The sequence below is a fragment of the Leucoraja erinacea genome, chromosome 33 (assembly GCF_028641065.1).
Source record: "Leucoraja erinacea ecotype New England chromosome 33, Leri_hhj_1, whole genome shotgun sequence".
In the NCBI taxonomy this organism is placed as follows: domain Eukaryota; kingdom Metazoa; phylum Chordata; class Chondrichthyes; order Rajiformes; family Rajidae; genus Leucoraja; species Leucoraja erinaceus.
In genome coordinates, this window is record NC_073409.1 from 892,063 (window position 1) to 905,896 (window position 13,834).

Sequence of the window (13,834 nt, forward strand, 5' to 3'; positions counted from 1 at the left end):
TAAGGAAACTGAAAACAGTCTTGTACAAAACTATACAAGCCAATTAGCATCACCTACCTTGGCTTATTCTGGGGTATACCCTTGGAGTCAACAGCAAACATCTTGCAAATAAATACAATGACCGGAGCTGTCCCATCACTCTTGCATTCAAGAAATGCTGAACATGTTAAAAGAAAGAATGAAAGGCGTCATTGTTTCAATACATTCAAGGATGGCATTGCTTATGTTTGAAATCAAAGGAAGGAAACTCCTCAACATCTCTTCAAAGTTACATTATATATTTCTTTACCAACAATTGTAAATTAGTTTTTGACATGCCACTATCTCAAAATTGCATTTCACAATGATAGCTTCACATTTATTGAACCAATTTTCTCTTCAAATATGCATAATGAAATAAAGATTCAGAGTTTTAAAATAGTTTTTTTTTTTAAATCATTTTCAAATCAGTTACCACTGGAAATGGAAGAGAAGCAAAATTCAATTTAATTGCTGGCTTAATCTAGAATCCACAAGAGCATAGTTGTTCAAATAAGTGAAATAGAGATAAAACAGTAAGTCTGTGTTATATCAAGTACTGTGGCTGTGTTCAAAATCAAGCTTGACATAGCTCGGTCAATTGGTGAACTCAGCAAGACTGGTTCACTTATTAAAAACATACCAGTTCTTAATACAGCTTTCTGTGCAATATTTGGTCATCGCATAATCAGGCTGAGAGGAAAAATGCACACAACTACCAATCAATTTTATGATATATTAATTAAAAATTCAGTGGTTCTCAAACATTCTGGCTTGGCCTTTCGAGTCACCTTGACCTCCGGTGCATTCCTTCAATCTGAAACTTTAATTGAAGCTCTAAAGACTGGGAACAAAAAGAATACAGAATGGGATGAGACAAACCAACCTGATGATTAACATTATAATGTCCAAAGTTTTCATCAAAGAATATTCTGAATTGGTGAAAAAAGTTCAAGGGTCAGATATATAACAAATGTTAGTTTATTTCATCTTACATTAAGAATTTAAACTTCGAGAATCAAAATAAATCATGGTCAAGATCTGGAACCATATGCAAACCTTCAGTACTGGCAGTCACTGGTCTATTCACTGCAACACTGCAGTACAGCCAGAAGTATCAAATTATTACCTCTTAAACACAGAGATTCAGCAATGAGAAGTATGGCTCTGTCACTTTATAACACTGGCATATAGTAAACTTAGAAACATAGACAATAGGTTCAGGAGTAGGCTATTCGGCCCTTCGAGCCAGCACCGCCATCCAATATGATCATGGCTGATTATCCAAAATCAGTATCCTGTTCCTGCTTTTTCCACCACATCCCTTGATTCCGTTCAGCCCTGAGTAAATCTAACTCTCTTGAAAAAATCCAGTGAATTGGCCACTGCTGCCTCTGTGGCAGGGAATTCCACAGATTCACAACTCTCTGGGTGAAAAAGTTTTTCCTCATATAACCATATAACAATTACAGCACGGAAACAGGCCATCTCGGCCCTACAAGTCCGTGCCAAACAACTTTTTTTCCCTTAGTCCCACCTGCCTGCACTCATGCCATAACCCTCCATTCCCTTCTCATCCATATGCCTATCCAATTTATTTTTAAATTATACCAATGAACCTGCCTCCACCACTTCCACTGGAAGCTCATTCCACACCGCTACCACTCTCTAAGTAAAGAAGTTCCCCCTTAAGTTACCCCTAAACTTCTGTCCCTTAATTCTGAAGTCATGTCCTCTCGTTTGAATCTTCCCTATTCTCAAAGGGAAAAGCTCATCTCAGTCCGAAATGGCCTATCCCTTATTCTTAAACAGTGATCCCTGATTCTGGACTCTGCCAACATTGGGAACATTTTTCCTGCATCTATCCTGTCCAATCCCTTAAGATTTTTATGTTTATATCTGATACTGTACTATACTAGTATTGATGGTTACAGAATTGTCAATATTACTCTGGCACTGGTAGGTACAAGTCTGACACTAGAGAACAGCAGAGTATTGGGCAGCACAGTTGCTACCTTGCAGACAGTAGCTCTACTGCTTCACCACCGTGCTGGAAAAGATTCCTCGAATTACCAGTACCGCCAATGACCATAGTCTCAGGTTTTACTCGTATTACCGACAGGTACATGGACATGAACCCGAGTGACAGCCAGATAAAACTGATGTTATAAAGGGTGGGCAGGAAAGAATTGTGTCCACTTTCCCAGTTTAGCGGCTTGAGAAGTATGTTCCTTCCAATGAAGATGTTGAACAGCTTGCTGAAAAAAAAACACTTTTTTTTTCCAACTAGCCTGTAAAGCTGCCTTGAGTTTACCACTGAGTGTAATTGCACCCAATTTGAGGACCACGGCTCCAGCAACAATTTTAGAAAAGGTTAACGAGCAGTTCCTATAATGTACTTTCTTCTTTCACTTGCTTAATAGAATACATTGGTCACAGTTACATGGAAGAGTTTAACACATTGACCCTGCACTAGTCCTGGTGTTTGTGATTATCTGCTGGGTTGTATTGCAGCCCTGCCCACAAAAAGTCCCACTGTGTTAGCAAACCTACTCCGCATTCACCTATAACTTTAGATAAACATTCCATCTACAACTCCTCAGACCACATTATATGACACCTTATTTCATCTGTAACTATCCCCCATAATCTTCCCTTGCCATCTATCTTTTCCTTTCTCTGTGTCTAAAAACAATTGTAATTGTGTATTGTCTTTCTGCTGACTGGATAGCAGGCAATAAAAGCTTTAAGGGCCTGTCCCACGTGGTGATTTTTTTCGGCGACTGCCGGCATAATTGACTGAAGTATCAGGTCACCGAAAAATGCGCGCTGTGATTCGGCGTGATGACGTATGACTCGTGGGGTTTTTTTCAAGTGTTGCAACATTTTTTTTGTCGCCGCAGGATTTTGAAATGTTAAAAACCTTTTGGTGACCCTGATATGACGCCGGCAGTCGCCGAAAAAAAATCGCCTAGTGGGACAGGCCCTTTACACTGTACCTCGGTACTGAACTGAACTTGTGTGTTGTGTTAAAATATTAACAAGTTGCTGCTGAATAAATTCAAATTAACTTCAAATTCAAATTCAAATTAACTTTCAAAACTAGTTTTTAAAACAATCAATTTATTTTCCGTGACATTTGCATGTTAAAACCAAATGCATCTTCTTGGTTCATTAACTGCCTGGTTACGCGTGCTAAATGATTTTCAATATTGAAATTAAGTTGTGGGCATTATCAAGTTGCCAGCGGCTTAGTTTAATATCAATAACATGTAACATTCACTTTAATTCCACAGGAAATAGTATCTTCTTTTCACAATGTCTTGATTATGGAAATCAATAGAAAGAATATAAATGCTGATTCAATATTTATAAACGCGCTGCTATGATCTCCATTTTTAATTTAAATGGTAATGAAAGAGAAAAATAATGTTCTCAAAAATACATTTTAGTACGAAAGTAAAACTTTATTCCACCTTTCTTGGTTATTCTCATACTGTGGCCATAAGAAGCTCATCATAAAGACCAAATCAGAGACAGGTGAATTCATAATGGGAAACAAGGAAATGGCAGAACAGTTAAACGAGTACTTTGGTTCTGTCTTCACTAAAGGGCCTGTCCCACTTGCCGGCACCCGTCATAGTCGCAGCAGGTTGCCGAAAAATCTCAACGTTGAAAATCCAGTGGTGACCAGAAAAAGGTACGACTCTTTGGGCGACTACTCACGAACATACAGGCGTCACTGACATGGCTAGATGCAGGAAAAATGTTCCCGATGTTAGGGGAGTCCAGATTCAGGGGGTCACAGTTTAAGAATAAGGGGTAGATAATTTCAGACTGAGATGAGGAAAACCCTTTTCACCCAGAGTGTTGTGAATCTGTGGAATTCTCTGGCACAGAAGGCAGTGGAGGCCAATTCACTGGATGTTTTCAAGAAAGAGTAAGATTTAGCTCTTAGGGCTAAAGGAATCAAGGGATATGGGGAAAAAGCAGGAACGGGGTGCTGATTTTAGATGATCAGCCATGATCATATTGAATGGCGGTGCTGGCTCGAAGAGTCGAATGGCCTACTACAGCACCTATTTTTCTATGTTTTGATTATACATCTGTGCCTGGAGAAAAAGATCAGCTGACTCTTTCTCACAACATGCCTGTAGTGGTCTTTCCAGCTGGAACTGCTGGGCAGTGAAGACTTGGGGCTTTTTTGATTTGATCGTTCTTTGTCCAAAGGCATAGGAGCAGAATTAGCCATTTGACCCATTGAGACCACTCCGTCATTCAATCATGGCTGATCTATCTTTCCCTCTCAACCCCAATGTCCTGCCTTCCTCCACATAATGTTCAGCAATGTTGAACACCTACTGGCCAGGTTTTGGAGAATGAGCAGTAACTGAAGGGCAAAATTCCTTTTCTACACCCTTCGGAGGCTTTGAGGTATTTTAATTAATTTTTGAGCAAAAGGTTTCACTGCCTCACTTAGAAGCCGTGTCAATCCACCTTTAACATGAGAATGCTTTCAAACCCTCATGTAGAATGATATTCTCACGTCAATCACATATTGCTGCAGATGCTATTGGCTACATGACTGACATGATCAGATTCAGCATTCTACTACACAATAACTGGCTGCTGATCCACCAAGAACAGGGTTATCTGCTCTCTCTCTAAGTTTACATGGAAGGCACACAGCAAAGCGCAAAGAAGAACATTAATCATCTCAGGCCAGTAGTCTTGTGTCCAACCCTTTGAAAAAGTACACCTGGCTTCATATTATAATGATTCAATAATGTTGCTGCCAGGGTTGTAATACTCACGACAAAAAGATCAACATTGTTGGGGATTAGAATATAATCTGTGCAGTTTTATATCCTACCCATAGATGGCAGCAGTTAAGCATGTTTTTATACTCACCTAATGCTGTCAATAGGCATCCTTGGCAGGTAGTTTAAGCTTTATACTTTGCTTTCAAGCATCTGGGTGAATGGTTCCCTCTCGGTAGTGTACAGGCAGCAGAACTGAATGTTTTAATCATTACATTTCAAAAGTGATTTAGACAGGAACATGGATCGGAAAGGTTTCGAGGGATATGGGCCAAATGCAGACAAATGCTACTAGTTCAGGTAGACACAAAAAACTGTAGATGCTGCAATCAGCAGCAAATTAAAAAATGGAAAACTGATGGAAGAACTTGGTGGGTCAGGCAGCATCTGTAGAGGGAAATCAATATTCAACGTTTTGAGTTGAAATGTTTCATTATTGCTCCTTCAGCAGCTATCCATCTTTACTCAGCATGGCAACCTGGTTGGCATAGAGGAGTTGGGCTGAAGACCCTGTTTCCATGCTCTTTAACATCATGACTAGCACATTTTAGGCCAAGAAACCGTACAAGTAAAACTTAAAGGAGCAAACAATATGGAGCAATTCGATCAATTAGCAGCCATTGCAAGCACAAAGGTGTCAGGCATGAATCAGTGGCAGTAGTGCTGAACACCTTGGTTATGCAAGCAAAGAATTTCAATGTGGCTTATCACATGTGACAATAAAGTATTTATTCATTCATTCAGGTTCAATTTTTGTTCTCAAAACCTGCAGAGTCAGTACAGCAGGATGTGCTTCGTTGCCATTTGTGGTATTGCTGGGTTATCCAACCACAGGGCTGTCTACACTTTATCGGATGCAAAACATGTTCCAAGACAATGGAAAGACAGCAAAGACAATTTGGGGAATCCTAACATTTACCTCAGCCCTATCCCACTGGCTTGAAGATGCAATATTTCAGCAGGCAATAAAATCCAAATGGCAGACACAAAATACTGGAGTAACTCAGCGGGTCAAGCAGAATCTCTGGATAAAATGGATAGGTGACGTTTTGGGTTGGAACTCTTTTTCAGACTCTTGAGCCACTTATTGTTTTTCTCCAGAGATGCTGCCTGACCCCCTGAGTTGCTCTAGTATTTTGTGTCTATCTTCAGTATAAACCAGCATCTGCACTTCCTTCCTGCACAAAATCTAATTGGTCCCTTGTTCTGGGAGGCTCTCTAATTTTAACTTTCACCAGCGTTGGGAGCTTAGTATGAAGGGGACACAAGCACAATACTCCTCAGCTTCAATCTGGTTTCACAAACAGTGAACAATTCTACATGATGTCACTTTTTAATTACAGGATAGCTAAATTCCCTAATGAAAGTAACGCTGCCTGTCATTTAAGTTTTTTTAAATTCAGAATAATCTGTTTTAAACAATAAAAAAAGAATGAAATATTGGAACGGCGAATCCTTTCTTTCAAGAAGGGAATGTGCAAATTAAATATTTTCTCATGTAGTCTTTAGTGATGAGCAGGCCAATAGAAAGTAAAAATAAATGTTTAAGGTTTCATTTTATCATTAATTTACAAGAAAACCTACTTGAACAAGTTGCACTGTCATTAATCAACAGCAGAAGCATTATTTCAAACTTCCTTTATTACATATTGTCTTTTTCCATGCAAAGTCAGCATGGCTTCCAACTTGCACAATCTTCCTACACTTGATTCCCCTGGCCTCAGCACTTTGCAGAGCACTTAAACTGGCTATCTCTGGCCCACTCAGACTTCCCCTGGTTATGCATCAACCACACGCCAAACGAAGGTGAAGTATATGTCGTCACTAACACCTGCCTGGGAATGCAAAACATTCACTTCCCGATTTCTGTGACAAACATTATCCTGATTCAATCACTTCCCCAGTTCTCTCATGCCAAGAAAACATCAGGTAATGTCTGCGTGCCAGTATACCACTAAAGCATCAGACTCGACTTGTTGCCAAGTCTTTCTTGTAGGTCAACGTAAGAAAAGCCCTTAAATCTTTATTTTATATTTGTATGTTAGGTCAGACATTTTACTTGGAACTTTCCCAAATGTTTAGGTTAGTGAAACTGTTGCCCTTTGGCCTACTTTCTCCATACCTGCACCAACACCTGGGAACGAATGGATAGCTGCAACAACACATTGAAGCAGCTGGTGGAGCTGCTGCCTGCCTCACAGCGCTAGAGAACCAGGTTCGATCCTGATCGCTGTGCATAGTTTGTACCTTCTCCCTGTGAACGCCTGGGTTTCTCCATTTAGGGAATGATGCTCAAACATTAAACTGACTCTAAACCTAGAGTGTAATGGAGCTGGTATACTACAAGTAAAACCTATTAGTCACAACACACAGCCTCGACTTCGCAACTCACAAAGGTATCCAGAAATTCTCTGTCCAATCAACACAGCAAACTTGGAAGACATTGAAGATCCCTTTGCACTGGGGGGGCAGAAGCTGATGGGCCCTGCCATTAAGGCTCAGGTTCCCCCCCCTGTCATTATACAAACTTTGGCTAGATTTACACACCCCAATGTTGCAACGCTGGTGCTAGATCAGAGTTCCATGAGGGTTGATGTTAAAACACACATTCTCTGATGTACAGGAAAGACGCAAGCACCACACATATAACAAATTCATCAAACAAAACGAGTCACAGTTAAATGTATCTGCATTTCACATTCAGCATACATGGTGCTACAAAAACAGCTCTTCACACCCAATTTCATGGTCCATCTTTGAAAGAAATAATTCAGCCACAAAAAGAGTGTTCTAATCTATCACGATTAATTTCAATGTCTCCAGACAAACTCTGATAATCCAAATTCCAGGTGCACATATTTTGCTGAATACACTATTAAAATTATGTTATGCAGATTCAATCTATTGAAATTGGAAAAACCGAGATAAGAAAAGTTGAAGAGTGGCGCAAGAAATGCAGAAGAAATTGCCAATAACAACAGTGTATTTAAACATGGCCTTGAGTGCGCTGATGTAACAAGGGCAAAGTTGTCAGAATTAACTCTTATTATAGACAAGAACTTCTGGCACCCACACATGCTTAGTTAAACACAGGAAAGCTGTTGTTAGGATTATCCTGCCCCTTCATTGAAGATCCCTTTACACAGTGCACTGCTGTTATTTTTCCAAATACATTCAACATAGCATCTGGTTTGATATGAACTTCAATGTCATAAGCACTATTCCAAACTCAGTGATAAACTGTAACTGAATTTTCAACGTCTCACTATGATAATTGCTGCTGACCAATTTTCGTCCCTCTGAAGTCTCATTTGTTCTATTCCATGATAAGAATTCCATTGATATTCATATTTGTTTTTTCCAAGTTCATCGACGTTGTAATTTGGTATCTATGTTCAGCCTACATGGCAACTTCATGGAGAATGCAGATCTACCTTGGATGGTGCCAGACTCAATTTTGGTGTAGGGAAAAATCTCTCTGCATCCTATATCACTTGAGGTTAGTGTAAATGTCAGGTTTAGAAAAATCCAGACTAAAGTTAAATTTGGCTATATACCGCGGAAACAGGCCCTTCGGCCCACCGAGTCCACACCGACTAGCGATCCCCTGCACATTATCACATCACACACACACTAGGGCCAAATTGCATTTACACCAAGCCAATTAGCCGACAAACCTGTACGTCTTTGGAGTGTGGGGGAAAACCGAAGATCTCGGAGGAAACCAACAAGGTCACGGGGAGAACGTACAAACTCTGTACAGACAGCACCCGTAGTCGGGATCGAACCCGGGTCTCTGGATCTGTATGCGCCGTAAGGCAGCAACTCTACCGCTGCACCACCGTGCCATCCAAAGTGTACTCCCAAATGTGATATTTAATTCCTGACTAGATCTTAAAAGAAATGCATTCAATTAAGCTACTTTTCAGGTAAACAGGCAGTTTTGGCTCTTCCACTCAACATTTCACCACCCGCAAAATAACAAGCAAACGTTACAGTGACAATTCCTTCTCCTGTCGTTTTTGGGCAAGTTGCTGAATAAAAATGAGATTCTGGGCTTTGAAAAAGTGACTGCAGTTCAAAACCAAGCTTTGAACTTGTCTGTGATTCTCCATCTCAACTTTGCTCGTTAAAAAATATCACAAAAAGAGCGGGTCTTTCTCTCTTTAAGTAGGTTGCTCAAAGATCAGACAGAGAGAGAACTAATTTTGTTAGTGAAAACTAGGTTGTTACTATCCTCACTGGAACTAAACTAGGAATGGATTTTTAAGATCAACAGCTAATTATGTTTGTGGAATGTTGAATGGTAATTCTTGAAGAAAAGATTGTTTCATATTTTGTCAAATCACTTTTTTGTTTCCCTTTGAACTGAGTGGTGTCGACTACATTGTCAAACAAATTATTATTTATTTTAATTGTTTATGCAACAACATATCCAAGAGGTAGATTTCCTTGCCAAATACGATAGTAAAATTCTACACATATGTATTATCTATATACAGAGGTAATTTGTTTGCATTCAATTATATATTGCTCATTTGAACATTCTTAATGGCAAGGTGACTTCAACAAATATTCTTCAATAGTACTCTCAGCTAATAAAACTTCTCAAGAGATACTGTCACCTGACTAAGAGTTCAATTACGAATGGCAACAATATTAACCATTATGAAGTGAATTGCAGGGATCAGTAATATAACGAAAAGTCACAAAGCGATAATGTGAGCTTGCTCCCATTTCTGGTCCCATCCACCTAACTAATTGATCTAAGATAAGACACAAAAAGTTGGAGTAACTCAGCGGGTCAGACAGCATCTCTGGAGAAAGAAAACAGGTAACGTTTCGTGTCGAAACCCTTCTTCAGACTGAGAATCTGGAAGTGGCTGGGGAGTAGTTGTGGGTGGGGAATGTTTCGGCAGCCCAGCCTGACAGTGAGGGTCAATAGATCCCTCCGCTATAACCAAAATCCGTTACAATAAAGTCTGTAACAATGAGAGTTTACTGTATTACAAGCTTACTCAGTAGATGATTACGTATGTCTACAAACATGAGATAAGACAACCTGGTTGAGAAAAAGTGCTCAGGGAGCAGCTACACATGTCAAAGTCAACTATTTAGACATTATTGAATTGCAGTGCTTAATGGGAGTCACGGCACTCTGAATCACTGCAAGGAGATCTATAGTGATGATAAATCACCTCTCCTACCAGTGGCAATGAAGCTCTGCATGATATCCTTTGGAATTATCCCAAAAAACAGTCATCAGTCCAACCAACATTTATTTATAACAAAATTAAGCCTATTTTCACCCACACATTTCAGCAACAATGGGAACTGAGGAAGAGACATCATTGACTAAGTATGTAACATATGTATCTCTACAGATTATCCCAGGAAGGCTTGCTAGTCCATCAATGTTAAAAAAAACCCAGAGAATTTAAACATAATAATGCACTGCTCAGCCCAAATGGTTCATGTCAGTTTACCTCCCACAAGAGCAAAGTCTTGGGATTTTGCCTACATAAAAACAACTGGCTTACAAGTCCTGCCAAATCCCCAGAAAATGCTTTTTGTGCTGCATCCAATTGAGTATTTTACTGCTGTAAAATCCCAAAGTCTGAATCTCAACAAACTGCAGCTAAGTTTGAACCTTAACTAAACCTACATGTTGAGGTTATTCTTGAGGTTTGGCCACAAGAACCCTTGAAATCTCTGAAATGCTGCCACTGAAGTTTCTAATGTTTTTTCCTCAAATTTTCAGTGGTGGGCGGTGTAGTTTGTTATGAGCCACAAAAAGAGTACTCGCTCCTACGCATTTATTGTAGAACTGCAGACAACTGCATGAAATGTGTCATCAGACTGAATAAGGATCTCAACACAAAACATCATCCATTCTTTCTCTCCAGAGATGCTGCCTCTCCTGCTGAGTTATTCCAGCATTTTGTGTCTACCTTCGAATTAAACCAGCATCGGCATAAGGGGCAACTTTTTTTTTTTACACAGAAGGTGGGGGGTGTGTAGAACGAGCTGCCAGAAGAGGTAGTTGAAGCAAGTACTATAACAACATTTAAAAGACATTTGGACAGGTACATGGATAGAAAAGGTTACAGGGGCTATGGGCCAAAAACAGGTAGGTGGCACTATAATGGATGGGGCATCTTGGTTGGTATGGGCAAGTTGGGCCGAAGGGCCTGTTTCCATGCTGTACGACTCCATGTCGACGCTCACATGCAATTTGGCAATAGGCAACAATTATATTACCGAAAATTAACAAGTGTGAATGGTTATTGGCAAAAGCAATCATTTCCGCGTGTTTTAACAGACATATATGAATTCATGTTTTATTAATTTACTAATCCCCCAAAAAGTGAATTAATTCAAACCATAAATGTGTCCAGCATTCAAAACCAAAGGGAAAAACGTGTGCATCTTCTACTTTACCAAATTGCATATTCCAAAGAAAGATTTCAGTACATGGCGTTTATTTACCTTGTTTGAGTGCTTGTGTCTGGATAGGCAGTGAATCAAATCTTCTGCTGCGAACACACATGAGTTTTTCAACCCGCTCTTCAGTAATATCCAACGGGCTAGGAAGCTTCTTGCAAACCATTTCTATAGTACTGCATTAAGGAATATAACGTGTAGGGCTGGATTCATCTGGACAGCTCTATCTCAAAGAGATGGATCTTGTTGTGTTCAAGAAGGGACTGCAGATGCTGGAAAATCGACGGTACACAAAAAAGCTGGAGAAACTCAGCGGGTGCAGCAGCATCTATGGAGCGAAGGAAATAAAGAAGGGTTTCGGCCCGAAACGTTGCCCATTTCCTTCGCTCCATAGATGCTGCTGCACCCGCTGAGTTTCTCCAGCTTTGTGTACTTTGGATCTTGTTTCCTGTTAACCATTTCTGCCACAATTGATAACTATTGAAAATGCCATCATTATACTGTTTTGCTTTTATCTTAATGGCTTCTTAAATGCTTGATCCTGTATTGTGCAGAAATCATCGCCAAAATGTACACATATGATTATTTAATCAATATAACATTTTTCCCCTTTCTATGAACACATTTTTTCCAGCACTTTTGTGGCTTTTAAAAGGAATCGTGGATGTTATCTGAAGTCTTTGTACGATGCACATTTTCCCAGGCCAAAGGGCAGTCATAGTTAATATTATTGAAGCAAAACCTTGCAATTCTGGAATAAAATCATGTTTTTGTAGCTGTCTTCCCCGTGTTGCATTTTGCAACATAAATGTCCAATGTCACCAAAATTAGACGTCTGGTGATTGATTTTTTATCAATATCCCAACTCCTGACCACATCTCTTACAAATTATCAGACAAAGCTAAACCACTTGACTTGCCTAAGAAAAACAAAGTTCATGGTGCCTGACTGGCGATCATCTTGTGGCTCTGACATTCACCACCATGAAGTGCTTTGTGACAATGGTCACATCACACACCAACTCCAGCCTCGCAGCCAACTTTGATCCACTGCAGTTCACCTACTATCATAACAGGTCTACTGCAAATGCCATCTCCTGATTACAGCTTTGCCTCGGCAAGGCCAGCAGCATAATCAAAGACGAGTCTCACCCGGGTCACTCTCTCTTCTCCCCTCTCCCATTCGGCAAGAGGTACAGAAGCTTGAAAATGTACACCTCCAGATTCAGGGACAGTTTCTTCCCAGCTGTTATCAGGCAACTAAACCATCATATCACCAACTAGAGTATTCCTGACCCACCATCTACCTCATTGGAGACCCTTGGACCATCTTCAATCAGACCGTAATCAACCTTATCTTGCACTAACTGTTTTTCCCTTTACCCTCTATCAGTACACTGTGGACACCTTGATTGTAATCATGTATAGTCCTTCCACTATGGCACAGCAAAAAATATGGCAAAGTATATTCAGACCAAAGCAGCTCTTCTTCTTGCGTCTGGCCTGCACAGCCTAAAGTTGTCGATCAAGTGGCATGGAAAACAACATCTATTTGTCGGGTTGAATGCTGAAATAATCAAAGATCACTCATTCCCTCTTCTCCTGTTTCACGAGAGGCAGGAGATACAAATGTTCAAAAGCAAACGCCACCAGATTCAGGAACAGCTTCTTCCCCGCTGTGATCAGCCGACTGAATGGTCCTCCCATAAGCTGGAGTGTAGTCCAGATCTCTCAATCCATCCCTTTGTAGATCTTGCACTTTGCCTGTACTTTCTCTGTCGTACTATTATGCTGTAATCTTATATTCTGCACTCTGTTATTTTCTCTTGGCACAACCTATAGTATGTGTATGGGTTGAATGTACTCTTGTATAGTATGATTTGACTGAACAGCTACGCAAAGATTTCCATTGTATGTCAGCCCCCATGACCATAATATACCAATACCTTTCCCAGACAATAAACACAAATTCCTCGAGAAAGTATGACTTTTTCAAATATATACTTCACTCAATATTTGCAAGATATTTGCCATTTCCTGTCATTCACAGAACAAATTAGAACATTCCAATTATTTAAATGATTTGTGTAGGAAGGAACTGCAGATGCTGGCTTAAACCAAAGATGGACACAACAAGCTGGAGTAGCTCAGCGGGGCAGGCAGCATCTCTGGAGAGAAGGAATGGGTGACGTTTCGAGTCGAGACCCATCTTCAGACTTAAATGATTTATTGTATGTCTGCATGGCACCAAATTGTGTTTAAAATAATTTCCAAGAGGCTGAGGGGGTTTGACTGGGGTTCTGGCCCATCAGTGTTCAGGCACGAGATGGCCTTTCCCCAACGAGTTTCTGAGAGACCACACAGAGATTCCGTGTGTTCTTTAGCCCGTTGTCCTGTAGCATGGAATGTGCCAGTCTGTAGCATTTGGTCATGAACCTGCATGCCCAGCACATTTCTGGCACACCAAAGGCAATCTTTCACCAAGTTGATAATCTCCCAGCAGCAGTTGCCGTTCGTCTCTGTCTACATGGCTGGAAACAGACATGGGGCAGT

The 13,834-nt window shown here is 40.3% G+C and overlaps 1 protein-coding gene across 1 annotated transcript in view; it reads right to left on the reverse strand.

Moving 5' to 3' along the window:
• Positions 1–13,834, reverse strand: part of efl1 (elongation factor like GTPase 1) — a 143,526-nt gene that overhangs the window by 95,415 nt on the left and 34,277 nt on the right. Inside the window, 2 exon segments of the mRNA XM_055661001.1 lie at positions 58–157; positions 11,328–11,450. Of these exon segments, the coding sequence (XP_055516976.1) occupies positions 58–157; positions 11,328–11,450 (223 nt within the window).